The sequence below is a fragment of the Leucopleurus acutus genome (genome assembly GCF_964270905.1).
Source record: "Leucopleurus acutus genome assembly, chromosome: 1".
NCBI classification, from domain to species: domain Eukaryota; kingdom Metazoa; phylum Chordata; class Mammalia; order Artiodactyla; family Delphinidae; genus Leucopleurus; species Leucopleurus acutus.
In genome coordinates this window covers 201463925-201478469 of record NC_139142.1, presented here as the reverse complement: position 1 = coordinate 201478469, position 14545 = coordinate 201463925, and the positions used below count along the sequence as shown (strand labels likewise).

Here is a 14545-nt window from a genome sequence, read left to right as displayed (position 1 = left end):
ATTTCCAAACACAGCAATTCTTCACTTGATCTTATTCTAGAGCAAATGATCCGATCTCTCATGGGCAGGTGTCCCAAATCTCTGTTTCTGCATTATTAATTAATGCAGAAACCGGTGCTCTTCACATTGTTTTGGGCAGGACCCTCGGGCTCCTTGGAGCTGGGATGTGGGCTGTGGGGGAGTCGGGAGAGTGGGATGGGGCAGTGAATGGAGCGTGGGAGCAGGCCCGAGGTTTTCATCCCACTTCAGGCTAAACCTTCGGCTTTTATCTGCCCGGTCATGTGGGGCTCCCCGGTTCTCAGAGTGGTTTTCCCAGCGGAGCTGATGGCATGTATAAGCTTGTTATTCGGAAGATTCTTGCTGTCATTTTTATTTTCCTATAGCGCTCATAAACCTACTTACTAAAGTTTATTTTTAGAAATAGTCTTTGGATGAAGTGGTTGAGTCTTTCCATGATAACTGGTTTACTAAATAAGATATTACGAAATCTCTATGCCATACGAGTTGTCAGGTAGTGTTACATTTCTTCAGTGTTCGAACCTCATCCCAGCAAAATAATTTTCTGAGTTTCTCTCTAGCATATGCATAGTTTTTTAAACAATGAGCTGGAGAAATAAAGGTTTATTGGCACAAGTTTTATGTACTTTAACTGTATCTCCACTTTTTGGGGACACATGTACATTTGTTGGTCCACACTGAAAATCCAGCATCTGGTTACAATCTTAAATCTGAGAGCAGGCGATCTCAAGAGATCCTGTAGTTGTTCACTTAGCCTCCAGAGAAAGATGAGAACTAAACCATGCCTACAAGGTGCCTGCTTTTCTGCATATAAAGACTTTGGATGGAAGATGTCTAGCGGTCTCCCATAGGAATGCGTTTTCAGCATCTAACACTGTGAGGAACGATAACAGCTTTAAGTGGAATTGCAGCGCGAGTCCAGCTCCTGATTTTATACTGATGTGGCTGGTCCGCAGTGCCACTCAGTTCTTGTCTCTCTGCATGGCCAGGGTGACACTCCTCAGCAAGCATTTACACTTTCAATCCTATGTTTAATTCCTAACACAAGCTTCACTGCATAGTTAATCAGACTGGAGTATGTTTTCCCCATCAGGATTAACTTGAAAACAGGAGAGAGTCGCTTATGCACGATCGCTGGGTGTAAACACTGTCATTTCTCCTGAATGTCTTGCTTCCCCTGCACTGTGTTTCCTCCTTTGACCCTCCCAGTGTCCGCCAGCTCCAACTTCTCAGAAGTCACCCTGGCGGGATTAGCCAGCAAAGAAAACTTCAGCAACGTCAGCCTGCGGAGCGTGAACCTGACGGAACAGAATTCCAACAATAGCGCGGTGCCCTACAAAAAGCTGATGCTGTTACAGGTTAAAGGTATTTAGAGCGGCAGAGAGAATGACACACGACCAGGGATTTTAGTCTGGTAACATCGGGAGGCCTGACTTCCCCCTACTTGCCCGAAGGGAGAAGGGAACGCATGCTTTTGGAGAGCCCACCGGGTGCCACCTCATCTCACATCAGCGTCACAGAATCCCACTAGGTGGGAAACATTACGCCGCGTGGTAGCGCTTCCTGATGCGCCCGAGGCCCCAGCAGCGGCTGAGCAGCAGGGCTGGCTTTGAACCCTGGTCTGTCTGATTCCAGAACCTCAGCTTCTGCTGCTGCTCCGCTTCCCGTGGCCCCGGCCGCACACTGCATGCGGTCACCAGGCACCCCCTCAGCCACCAGAGTGTTCTCTCCATCTGTCCTCCTCGCCAGGGTCAGCAGGAGTTAGGGCAGCGGGATGGAGAGAGGGCCGTCCCTGAGGAAGGGATCAAGGGAGCATGGGGCAGGGGGTCTCAGCGGCTCCAGCACCCTCCCTCCTCCCTCCCTCCGTCCCTCCTCCCTCCCTCCGTCCCTCCCCCCTCCCTCCGTCCCTCCCCCCTCCCTCCGTCCCTCCTCCCTCCCTCCCTCCCCCTCCCTCCCTCCCTCCCCCTCCCTCCCCCTCCCTCCCCCTCCCTCCCTCCCTCCCTCCCTCCCTCCCCCTCCCTCCCCCTCCCTCCCTCTCTCCCTCCCTCCCCCTCTCCCTCCCTTCCTCCCCCTCCCTCCTCCCTCCCTCCCCCTCCCTCCCTCCTCCCTCCCCCCTCCCTCTCTCTTTCTCAACCTCTTTTGCTTTCTTCCTCCCTGTCTTCCTTCCTTCCTTTTCTTCCTTCTTTCTCTCTCTTCCCTCCCTCCCTCCCTGTCTCTCTCCCTCTCTCTCTCTTCCTCTATCTCTTTTCCTTCTTCCTTCCCTCCCTCTCTCCCTGTAGCAAGGAGCCCTAACCCACAACCAGGGAGGCTCTGGCTCTGCCCCAGTGACTTAGCTGCCTCGGGTGGCACTGCTGTAAATTAATGCTCAAGAAAAGCATGACCTGTCCTCCGCTTCGCTGGGGGTTTGCAGGGTGTGTCTGCGTGGCCACTGTCCTTTCTAGTGTATTTAAAAGACCCGTGAAAAGTGCACACCACCCGCCTCCGTTCCTACGTTGTGGCGCAGAGACTGCACCATCAGTGTGATTGTGGAAAGATTGAAACCGTTTAGGAGGAGTTGGAACCTGCACAAGGCAGTGCTTCCCTCTGAGCTGAGTCCTCTCCAGACTCAAGTTTTCGGTTTAGAGAAGAACTCCCAAGGATGCAGAGGCTCTCTGAAGGCCCTCGCCTTGACCCGGCCCGCAGAGGCTGTTAAGTGTAGGAGGTGGGCCGAGTGGAGAGAGACCAGGAGATGAGTGGGGGAGGGGAAAGGAGGTGTTTGCTGGTGTCCCTGGGGGAGGGAACCTTAATTAATCCATTCACGTGCTGTCAAGGGATACTGCTAATGGTCCTGGGAAACATGGTGATCTCTGGGAACCTGCCACCAGGGAAGGTCATCGACGAGGCTATGCCTCTAAGTGCCCTGGGTCGTGGGAACTCACGTGAACAGATGAGGCTGTTCAGGATGGGAAGTCGGGTGGCGGGGATGCTTCGGACGCGGGGTGCTTCCCGGTCGGCCCTGCCGGGGCTGCGGGACAGTGCTCGTCTCTGGGGAGACGGTGACCCTGTGCCTCGTGCTCAGGAAGAAGACACGTGCAGACGCGGCTGGTGGAACCTCGTGCTTCTTCCCTCAACAGCGGGGACTGCTTCCTCGTGCTGTCCCCCCACCACTGCTTCCTGTGGGTCGGGGAGTTTGCCAACGTCATAGAGAAGGCGAAGGTCGGTATCTGAGGAACGAAAGTGGTCTCGTTTTGCATGTCCTTTAGACACAGGTAGAATGTTCTTCCAGTGGCCAGATCCCTAGAAGGCTTCTTAAACGTCCAGTGTTTCATTCAAGCGAGAGGGGACGGGCGTGTTTATCATCCAGAAGGTCTCTGAAACGAGCTCCTAGTAAGCGCTTACGGGGGATGTTTTAAAAGGAATCTGACCTGTGCCTCCAGGTTGGAAGTTCTGGTTCATCCTTCCTTCTGTGGAGAAAAAGAACTGGCCCATCACTTCCAAGTTGTTTATCCTAGGTGTCTAGGAAGTCCTGCTGTGGATCTATTGAATGAGTCTATTGAATGAGACGTTAGTGGGAGAAGACCAGGGAGTGGGTATTTTTATTTGGGGTTTTCTTTCCCCTTTATTTATTTTTAATTGAAGTCGAGTTGATTTACAATGTCGTGTTAATTTCTGCTGTACAGCAAGGTGATTCAGTTATACATATATTTTTCATCTTCTTTTCCATGACGGTTTATCACAGGCTGTTGAATATAGTTCCCTGTGCTCTACAGTAGGACCTTGTTTTTTATCCATCCTCTATATGATGGTTTGCATCTGCTTATCCCACACTCCTACTCCATCCCTCCCCCACCCGCCCCCTCGCCCTTGGCAACCACAAGTCTGTGCTCTATGTCTGTGAGTTAATTTCTGTTTTGTAGAGAGGTTCCTTTGTGTCATACTTTAGATTCCACATATAAGTGATATCATATGGTATTTGTCTTCTCTCTCTGACTTACTTCGCTTAGTATAATCATCTCTAGTTGCATCCCTGTTGCTGCAAATGGCATGATTTTGTTCTTTTATGTGGCTGAGTAATGGGATGGGTATTCTTAAAAAGCTTCACGAATGATCTTTTGAATTTGAAGATGGACAGGTGTTGCTGTAAAGAATGGATACCCCCAGTCCTTTCGTTCCATTTTCTTGACTTTTAGACGGTCCCCAGCCACCAGTGCCCCCGGACCCTGTGGTCACAAGGTTTTCCTTCCAGACACGCTGTCTCTCTGCTCTGATTTCAGCGTGGCCCCTCCACCTGACCGTGGGCTTGTCTGCCCAGGTAACTGTGTTCCTCTCTCTTTTTAGGCTTCAGAACTCGCAAGTTTAATTCAGACCAAGAGGGAACTTGGTTGTAGAGCTACTTATATCCAAACTATCGAAGAAGGAATTAACACACACACTCATGCAGCCAAAGACTTCTGGAAGCTTCTGGGCGGCCAAACCAGTTACCAGTGTAAGCGTTTACTGCATCTCAGAGAATAAGACTTGCCTACCTTTCCTCCTCGCCTGCTTCCTTCTCCCAAACCAGCCTCCCTCCAGTGGGAAACATAATGTCCTCTTCCCGTTCTTACCCCAAAGCTGCTGGAGACCCAAAGGAAGATGAGCTCTATGAAACGGCCATAATAGAAACCAACTGCATTTACCGACTAATGGATGACAAACTCGTTCCTGATGACGACTACTGGGGGAAGATTCCAAAGTGCTCCCTTCTGCAGGCAAGAGAGGTACAGTGAGTGGTCTGCCCTTCGGCAGGAAAGCCCTTGGCCCCGGGCTGCCCGCTAAAACAGGCAGTAAGTACCGACAGACGCTAGCCAGGGATGGTACTCGCTGCACACCAGACATCTGTTTATTTTTATTAACTTTTATCTTACATTGGAGTCTAGTCGATTTACAGTGTTTTTTTAGTTCCCGGTGTACAGCAGAGTGATTCCGGTATACATATACATGTATCCTTTTTCACATTCTTCTCCCGTTTAGGTTATTACAGAATATTGAGCAGAGTTCCCTGGGCTATACAGTAGGTCCTTGTTGGCTGTCTGTTTTAAATATAGTAGTGTGTACCTGCAGAGACATCTTTTTAAAGGCTACCTACCGATCTGTGATTTCAAACCGTTACTGCCATCTTAGATGCTGACACAGAATTCCGAATGTTGTTCAGAGGAGGCATGGGTCTTCTGTTTTAGGCCAGATGGAAATACGACTTAGCCCCATCTCTTGATTTTTGTATAAACATTAAATATCTTTCAGTCCTTAAGTTTCAGGAGACATAGGTGTATCTATAGTGTATGGGTTTGCCAAGTAATGTGCTCATTTTTCCTCTCACACCAGCACATATTTATTTTTACAAAATTACATATATTTCCAGCACCACTAAGTTTTTTTTTTTTTTTTTTTTTTTGCCTGCACCACTCAGCTTGCGGGGATCTTAGTTCCCCGACCGGGGATCAAACCTGAGCCCCTGGCAGTGGAAGCTGGAGTCCTAACTACCGGACCGCCAGGGAAGTCCCACCACTAAGTATTCTGAGTGTTGAGAAAAAAACGGGAAGACGCAAAAGGACTTTAAATTTCGTTGGGCAGAAGGCTAGCAGAAAAGATGTCATCCAAAGATAGACTGATTGTATGACAAATTTAAACGGAGAAAAAATGTCACAGAAAAAGAAATAGTCAGGAATGATTTTAAAGAGAAGGTGAAATTGAGCCTAGTTTGCAGTTAAGTAGAATTGGGATTGCTGGAAATGAAGAAAGAAATTATTCCAGGAAGAAAGCATAGAACAAACCAACAGGTATGTAAATAAGAGCACTGAGTTCATGTATTCATTCACCAAACACTTAGTGAGCCCGACGGTAAATACGTTAATAAGTACAGTATGGTCTTTGCCCTTGAGGGCCCTAGAATTGTATAGGGGAGAAAAGACATCACTGGGTCCTCAGTGCCATGTGAAGCGGCCCTTATGAGCTAAGTGAGTGAATGACAAAGGAGGAAAGGCGGAAGGAAGGGCGGGGCCAGGGAGGAAGACCTGCTTAAATAGCTGTTAGGAATCAGAAGTGTTGGGCAGCCCCAGTGTTTGGAGGCGGGGTGTTAACTTGGACATTTAGGACCACAAGACAGAAGTCATCCCCACAGGGCAGAGGCTGGCTTGGCTGTGCTTGTACTGAATGCTTCGTTAGTATTTGAATCATCACCTGTTGGACTCACGGTCACTAGAGACCCTGGTTCAACGAGAACATGCCCTTGAAGTCAACACGTTCTTCCGTGCCATTTCCCCAGGTCCTGGTGTTTGATTTTGGGAGCGAAGTTTACGTGTGGCACGGGAAAGAAGTCACATTAGCACAACGGAAGATAGCCTTTCAGCTGGCAAAGCACTTATGGAACGGAACCTTTGACTACGAGAACTGTGACATCAACCCCCTGGACCCTGGAGAGTGCAACCCGCTCATTCCCAGGTACCGCTGGGGCCCTGGGCAGCCGAGGCTCCCACCGCAGTGTTCAGCCTTCACCCTTCAGGGGTTTTAGTTTTCATAAGTGATCGCAGTGCAGTACCACGCGTATTCACAACGAGAACAGTGCTTTAGCTTTTCCCTAAGAGATACAGAAACATGGACGGTGTGGTCGTCTGGAAGGTGCTCCTGTTGTATTTCAGTTCTTGAAGGAGACAAATCGATGGTACCTGCGGTATTCAGGTGCTGTCGTCACGTATAATCTGTTGTTTAAACCAATGACTTGCTGACCTGAAAAGCTTGCCAGGCCCTGGAATTCAGCCGTGGGTCTGAAGGTGCAAAAGCAATGCGTCTCTTTCTGAGTTCACACCTTCCCAGCCCAGCCCTTGAATTCCATTTATCTGGCAGTAGGTGATGCCTTTTTGGGGGAGGGAGGATGTGGTATTGAAATAATGGCTGTAATTATAATATTTCCGACAGTCTGCTGGACTTTTAAAAGTCATTTTGGCAAATCAGCCGAAGGTGCACAAAACTCTCAGAAATACGGTCATGAAAACAGGAATTCTTACATGCAAAGGACCATTGTTTATCTCTTAACTACCAGGAAGAAAGAGAAGTGCGTTTAAACCATGCATATGCCACGTGATGGGTCAGAAATTGCACATTAAAACTGCTTTGTGATGTTTCCAGTTGAACTAACACACAGATTTCAACCTTCCTACCTAGTTTCCTGTTTTAAAGTACAATTATTGATTTTATTATTCATTGTTATTATAGAAACAATTCAAAGGGATGTCAGTGTAGGTGAAAAGGTTTCAAATCCCTTTCAAGCGAGTGCACATTTAACATAAAATTAGTACTGAAACAGCTAGTTTTGTAAGGCCTAAAGCTAAGACTAAAAAGAATGTTCTAGTTGGTATAGTAAAAAAAAAAACATACTGAAGCATAAAATCTGTGTGATGGACGATTTATATTTAGTCGTGACATCATCCGAGATCTGAAGGTAGATGAGTGGGCACCTAACCCGCTGGCTCTCAACGTCTCCCAGATCAGAAGCACCGGAGAAGCTTTAAAACAAAAAAATGCATGTGCCGGTCCTGGCCCAGGAGCTGTGTTTTCAGTTTGGGTGGGGTGGGGTTTGTGTGTCAGTACGTCTTAAAAGCTCCCCCAGGGATTTGAAGGTACAGCCAAGGTAGAGCGCCCCGCCCTTCTTCACCGAGGAGTCATGACTTAGCCCAGCTCAGACCTGCAAGTCAGGACGGAGGTAGAGAGCATCCAGCTTCACACCCTCCTGCTGCAGACCTGCCCTCTGTGCTCCCTGACCTCACACATCCAAGATGCATTGCTAAGCTGAGACCAAGTGTCTTTCCATAGGCACCTTAGCAAGTCTGCCGAGTGGAATTTATACAAAAGACAGTCACTCAGCTATTTTCTGATAAGGACCACAGCCTTCAGGGTAGCCCTGAATTTTCCACAGTTGCTGGTATTTGGTTCCTAAGTACCGGGAGCCTTGGCAGTGGAAGTATTTGCACACAGTGCCTTTTATCCTTTCAGTCCCCTTTGAAACGGGCAGCCCCCCTTGATGTGACTTAGCCATGATACCAGAAACTGTGGTCTGGACCAGACAGGACGTGACGAAGCACGTCAGGGGCCACCGCAGGGCCCAGGAAGCACTGCCCCTCGGTCTGATGGCCCCAATCCACAAGCCAGGGTTGGTCTGGAAGGATGGGAGATACCCACACCTTATCCTCAGGGCTCACCCCCTTCGGCACGTCTCTTCTTGGCTCTGCGCATTTCTAAGCGAGCTGTGTTCCGAGCTCAGCGTCAGACTCTGAGATCCCGGAGCGGTTCGGACCTCCCGACTGGGCTACGCTGCTTCCTTCCCCGTCCTTGTGCTCTGCCTGCCCGCTGCCCCGTCCAGTGGCCTAGAGATCAACATGCACACATTCACTTTATGATTTACGACAGTGTGTTCACTTCGGGAACAGAGGAGAATCTCCTGTTCCTGGAGACTGGACGTCTCCACTGTAACGTGACTTACAAAAAGAGGATTCAGGGTGAGCATACATTCCTCCGCCTGTTCACTACCCTGACGGAAACGCGGCGAGCCCCCGGGGTGAGCACGGGTGGCGTGAAGGAGGCGAGGAAGACACGCGTGTGACTCCTGCCTGTGCTGAGCTCCCAGCCGAGCGTGCTGCCCCCCAGGGGACCCCAACACGAGGATCTGCTGGAACGCCAGGCAGGTCCAGTCCTGCCGTGGGTCACATTCGGGCACGTCAGCTCCAAGGACACAAAGCCCTGCAAGGCTTTGGGCTAAGATAGCAAAACGCCACTGATTGGGTCACATAAGTGAAAGCGAACCGTTCACCTGTCTACTGCCTACGTATTCTGCGTTCCTCTCACTTGCCACGTGTGTGGGTTTTGGACTTCTCGGGCTGGGCAGGACTTGTCTGATCTTGGTTCTTTTCCCCTCCCCTCCCCCCCCCCGACCCGCCCGACAGAAAAGGACAGGGGCGGCCTGACTGGGCAATATTTGGGAGACTCACAGAACACAACGAGACGATTTTGTTCAAGGAGAAATTTCTCGACTGGACGGAACTGAAGAGACCTAACGAGAAGAACGCCAGCGACCTTGCCCAGCACAAGGTATGTGGGACGATCAAGCCCCAACCTCAGGGCTTGGTCTGGGCACCGGCAGAGGGGCCTTAATGCTGAAAGCCTTCCTGGGGTTTTCCTAGGACAGCAAACGGGCCTCCAGTCACGTTCTGACTTCACGAGGTGAGAGCAGCCGTGTGTGCGGCTCCAGGTGTATCGGCGGCCCGTTCACAGTCGTGGCTGTCTGTCCCCTAAACGCAGCCTTTCTTTAAGTGCCCCGAAACAGCCTGAGCGCTGTACTTGAGGCCGTCCCACCGCCAGCGCAGCAGTGTGGAGCGCGACGGGCTGCCGCCGAGCATCTCTGCGTTCTCTCCTAGGACGACCCGCGGGCAGAGGTCAAGCCTTACGACGTGACGCGGATGGTGCCGGTACCCCAGACGACAGCCGGCACCGTGCTAGACGGGGTCAACGTGGGCCGGGGCTACGGCCTGGTGCAAGGGGACGACCGCGGGCAGTTGGAGGTCGCCAGCCTGTCGGTGGACGTCTGGCACATCCTGGAATTCGACTACAGCAGGCTCCCCAAGCAGAGCATTGGGCAGTTCCACGAGGGCGACGCCTACGTGGTCAAGTGGAAGTTCATCGTGAGCACGGCAGGTGAGTGAGCCACTCGCGTGTCCCTCGAGCCCCGCCGCGGGGATCGTGGCTGCCAGATACGGAGCGCGTGCCGTGTCTGCCCCAGCTGCGGGCGAAGGACCGGTCGAGGCCTATTCCCTTTGAGAACCTCCTCGTAAACCTCGTGGATAGATTCCTAACACCCCACCGTGGCCGACAGCTGTGACGTCTCCCTCTAGAAAGCCGGCTGGCGTGGTAAGGTTCCTCTGCCGCCCTCGCCCCTCCCCTGCCCCGTCCCCAGAGGCTTCCTAGGAAAGTGATGATCTGTCCCCACATGACGGTCACCGTGTGGCTGGATGCTGCCGAAATGAAAGCCATTAAGTAACACAGAGCCGACGTGTCAGAGCGGAAACAAAAGAGTGCCATGATGTCACAGTAAATCCACGCCCAGAAGACGTAGTCAGAATGAAAGGCGTATTTCCTCTGAGGCCGAGAGCGCTGACCGTGCTCTGTGGGTCTGGAGGAATAAAGACACGGTCAGAACTACTCGTGGTTCCCACGAGTGCTGTGCTCTTCGTGGCGAAACAACACACTCCGCGCTGTGCTCTGCGCTAGAGGCAGCGAGGGCGGACAGCAGCAGATTTGGGAGAAATAATCCCTTTTTCCTGCCAAGAAGAAAGCACGAATCAGGCCGTGCACAGTGTCCCTCAGCCCGGCGCATTTAGGAGACAGTTTATGACACAACTCGGTCGCTCCGAGATTCACTTGCCAAGGGAGTTCGTTCACCTCTTTCCAGCCCCGTTGCCGTCCGGGTGTGGCTGCCCCGCCGGGCGCAGGGCGGAGGCCACTGTTAGCTGATCAAACACCTGCAGGCTTAGAGCCATTTGGTTTCTTTCCTAATGTATCTCTGTGGGTAAGACACTTTTGAAAATTTATCTTATTGAAACATAGTTGATTTACAATGTGGTGTTAATTTCTGCTGCACAGCAACGTGACTCAGTTATATATATATATATGCTTTGTCATTGGATATTGAATAGAGTTCCCTGTGCTCTGCAGTAGGACCTCGTCGTTTATCCATCCTATAGATACTAGTTTGCATCTGCTCACCCCACCTCCCAGTCAGTCCCTCACCCCCCTGGCAACCACAAGTCTGTTCTCTATGTCTGTGAGTCTGTTTCCATTTCATAGATAGGTTCATCTGTGTCGTATTTTAGATTCTACCTGTAAGTGATATCATATGGTATTTGTTTTTCTCTGTCTGACTTACTTCAGTTAGTTTGGTAATCTCTAGGTCCATCCATGTTGCTGCAAATGGCATGATTTTGTTCTTTTTTATGGTTGAGTAATACTCCATTGTGTGTATGTGTATGTATGTGTGTGTATGTATGTGTATGTGTATATATATATATACACACACACACACATACATACACACCACATCTTCTTGATCCATTCATCTATCAATGGACATTTAGGGTGCTTCCATGTCTTGGCTGTTGTGAATAGTGCTGCTATGAACATTGGGGTGCAGGTATCTTTTTGCATTATAGTTTTGTCCAGGTATATTCCCAGTAGTGGGATTGCTGGATCATATGGTAATTCTATTTTTAGGTTTTTAAGGAACCTCCATCCTGTTCTCCATAGTGGCTGTATCAATTTACATTCCCACCAGCAGTGTAGGAGGGTTCCCTTTTCTCCACACCCTCTCCAGCATCTGTTACTTGTCGAGGTTTTAATGATGGCCATTCTGACCGGTGTGAGCTGGTACCTCATTGTGGTTTTGATGTGCATTTCTCTAATAATTAGCCATGTTGAGCATCTTTTCATGTGCCTGTTGACCATCTGTATGTCTTCTTTGGGGAAATGTCTATTTAGGTCTTCTGCCCATTTTTCAATTGGGTTGCTTATTTTTTGTTGTTGTTGAGTTGTATGAGCTCTTTGTATATTTTGGAAATTAAGCCCTCGTCAGTCACATCGTTTGCAAATATTTCCTCCCAGTCCATAGCTGTCTTTTCATTTTGTTGATGGTTTCCTTTGCTACGCAAAAGCTTGTAAGTCTGATTAGGTCCCATTTGTTTATTTTTGCTTTTATTTCTATTGCCTTGGGAGACTGACCTAAGAAAACATTGGTACAATTTATGCCAGAAAATGTTTTGCCTGTGTTCTCTTCTAGGAGTTTTATGGTGTCATGTCTTATGTTTAAGGAATAAGACCCTTCTTTTGGGTGTCAGTAAATATTCCTGGCCCTGCCTTCCAGAAGCATATGGTATAAATGACGAGGGGTGGCGGTGGGCAAGTATGGAAGAGGTGCTTGCCTCCTGCTGGGGTAGGAGAGCTCCGTTCCCTGAATAGGACCTGGCGGCTGTGGGAAAGCCCAGCGGCCGATGGGCAGGCATCGCAGGTGGGGAGACGGACCGCGGGCCTAGAGGCACCGCTCTGGGCTTCACCACCCGCACTAGGTGAGTGCCTCACGGAGGCTCCGCGGGATGTGTTCCGTCCTTTCGCTAACTTCTCAGAAGAGAAACAGGACACCAAGATTAAGGAACGCCCCCTGCAGTCACACGGCTAGGAGAGAACAGGGCTGGACACTAAAAGCCCCTTTTTTTACCCAAGGAGGCCTTCTAGCCTGGGTCTCAGTCTTCTCTCAGGCCCCACGTGCCAGCTGTGTAACTTGGGGAAAGTGACTTAACCTGTCTGAGCCTCGGTTTTCTCACCTGGAAAACAGAGCTTCTAAGACCCAGCCCACAAGGTCCTAGGATCTGGTGCGCGATGTTCAGCGCAGAGCCGACCGCTTGCTTACGTGAGGCTACGGGAAGTCATCATCGCTGACGTTCTCAGCAGGCAAAGCATAGTTCCTGCACTGAACCTGAAGATCAGACAGATAACGTGGCCCCGCCCCAAACCACAGCAGTTCTCAGAGGGTCTCTGTGGTGGGTTTAGGCTGCTGAGTGTGTGCGGAGTTGGCGAGCTGAAGACTAATCTGTGCCGCGTGGCAGTAAAGACAATAAGAGAGAATTTAGCGGGGAAAGGTCTACTGGCCTTCGGTGTCGTGGACCTGCACCCGTCGTTCTCCTCCTTAAGATACAGGAAGTGAAGGGACTTGGTGTTTTACAAAACCACGCTGGGCACTACAGTTTGAAGTTCAGTCGTTCCCTTACCTCAGCTGTTGGATACAAAACAAGAAGTAATGGTCAGTGAAAGGATGACTAAAACGATATGAAAATGAATGAATTTAAAAACAGATCTCAGGTTTCTGAGGTCTTCCTTGACTGTTTACTCGGAGACCCCTAAGAAATGCTGATTTGACCCAGGCAAATGCTTGCTGTATTTCTCCCCGGCGAACACAAGGTACATGTCACGGCCTGATCCAGCAGCACCGTAATGGGCAAAGTGACAGCTTTGACCAAGCCCAGCTGCGGAGGATTAAGTGAGGCCGGGCAGCGCTCAGATTCCAGGCCGTCCCTCGGGGGGCAGAAAAGCGCGGCCCGATGGCATCCGCAGCTGCCCCGTGGTCGTCACGGAAGCCCCGGCCCCGCGGTGTCAGCTGGTCCAGCCCTCACGCTGCTCAGACCCCACAGGGGCCGCACCTGCCGACGGGGCTGAGCCCAGGGCCCCTCTGGGGTGGGCCCAGCAGACAGCAGTCCCGGGGGACACAGCGCAGTCGCCCTGTTGGCAGATGCCGGGCAGCCTGCTCTTGCGAAGTGAACTGTGGCCCCCAGACTAGGGAGCCCAGAGGCCCCGGTGGTCAGTGTCCTGCCCCAGAGGCTGCCTCAGGCGCTGCAGGGTGTGACTCGTGTCCCCCCAGGGTCAGCAGACAGGCAGCTCTGGGCACCCAGGAACACTGCGTCAGGCCACGCTGGAGCACCATCCAGGGGCCAAGTGCCTGTAGTAGGGGGTCGGTAAATGGGGTCCGGCTGCAAGACGGCGCCAAGAGCAGCTCGCTCTTCGTACCTCGGTTTTCGGTTACTTCGTAAACGCAGCTGCTGGCGGTGAACTTCCTCTTGAAAGCAGGGTGGACGGCGGGATGCAGCGACACGCTCAGTTCGGCCTCGGGGCCAGGCCGCAAAGATGATAGCCCAGCAGCTGTTACTATATAGCTTAGCCTTTAATTTGCTAAAATTAAAACGAAAGAAATGAGTCAAAAAGTAAGTTGTACATAGGATTAAATTTGGGGTATGCTGAAGAAAACTGCAAGGAAAATTAATGAAAACTTTTATGGGATATTTTTAAGGAAATATCCTCTTTTAGGTATATACACACAAGCCCATTTTTGAATGTCAGGATGTAAAACATGGGTTGGTTATTCAAGCGTGAACGTATATTTACACAAAGCGCTACCCAATTCCAAGATACGTGTCAGCTGCCGTGATCTGTGGTCTGTTTCATGCATATCTCTCCCCAGTAATCTAGTTGACATGAGAGTGCGGGATTGCTAATCAAAGGTAAACGTTTGTTCCTACCTAAGTTAGCGGAAGTTTCAATGGAGTGGCTTCCAGGTTAACAGTGGACATGTATCATCTATTCATGGATGGTTCCTGTTCACTTTGCCCACTTCAAACTACACAAACTTGACCATTTCAGGTTCACAGTAGAAGGCACTAAGGGCTGAGCTTGGTCAGAATCCTTTAAGAATTCTCATAATCATTTATGAAAATTGTCCTAGAGGACTTTGATAAAGGGCCCCCGCAAAAAAATCACGTAAGTATGGCCCCTGACCTCTTAAGAACTTGAAAACAATGAGCTTCCTTCTTACCTTCAAACCTCAAGACAGCTGTGACTTTGTCGGTGGGACTGGAGCTTAGGAGGACTGAGGTTGTATAGAACCAGGGGATCCAGTTCTTTTTTTTTTTTTATTTTTGGCTGCGTT

At 50.3% G+C, this 14545-nt stretch overlaps 1 protein-coding gene across 1 annotated transcript in view; it reads left to right on the top strand.

The window, feature by feature from the left end:
• SVIL (supervillin) overlaps positions 1-14545 on the top strand; it is a gene marked incomplete at its 5' end in the record, with an annotated part of 102053 nt that overhangs the window by 72499 nt on the left and 15009 nt on the right. The window contains 7 exons of the mRNA XM_082832648.1: positions 1228-1383; positions 3077-3213; positions 4336-4483; positions 4609-4754; positions 6299-6474; positions 8970-9114; positions 9441-9717. Of these exons, the coding sequence (XP_082688774.1) occupies positions 1228-1383; positions 3077-3213; positions 4336-4483; positions 4609-4754; positions 6299-6474; positions 8970-9114; positions 9441-9717 (1185 nt within the window). The remainder of the gene's footprint in view (positions 1-1227; positions 1384-3076; positions 3214-4335; positions 4484-4608; positions 4755-6298; positions 6475-8969; positions 9115-9440; positions 9718-14545) is intronic.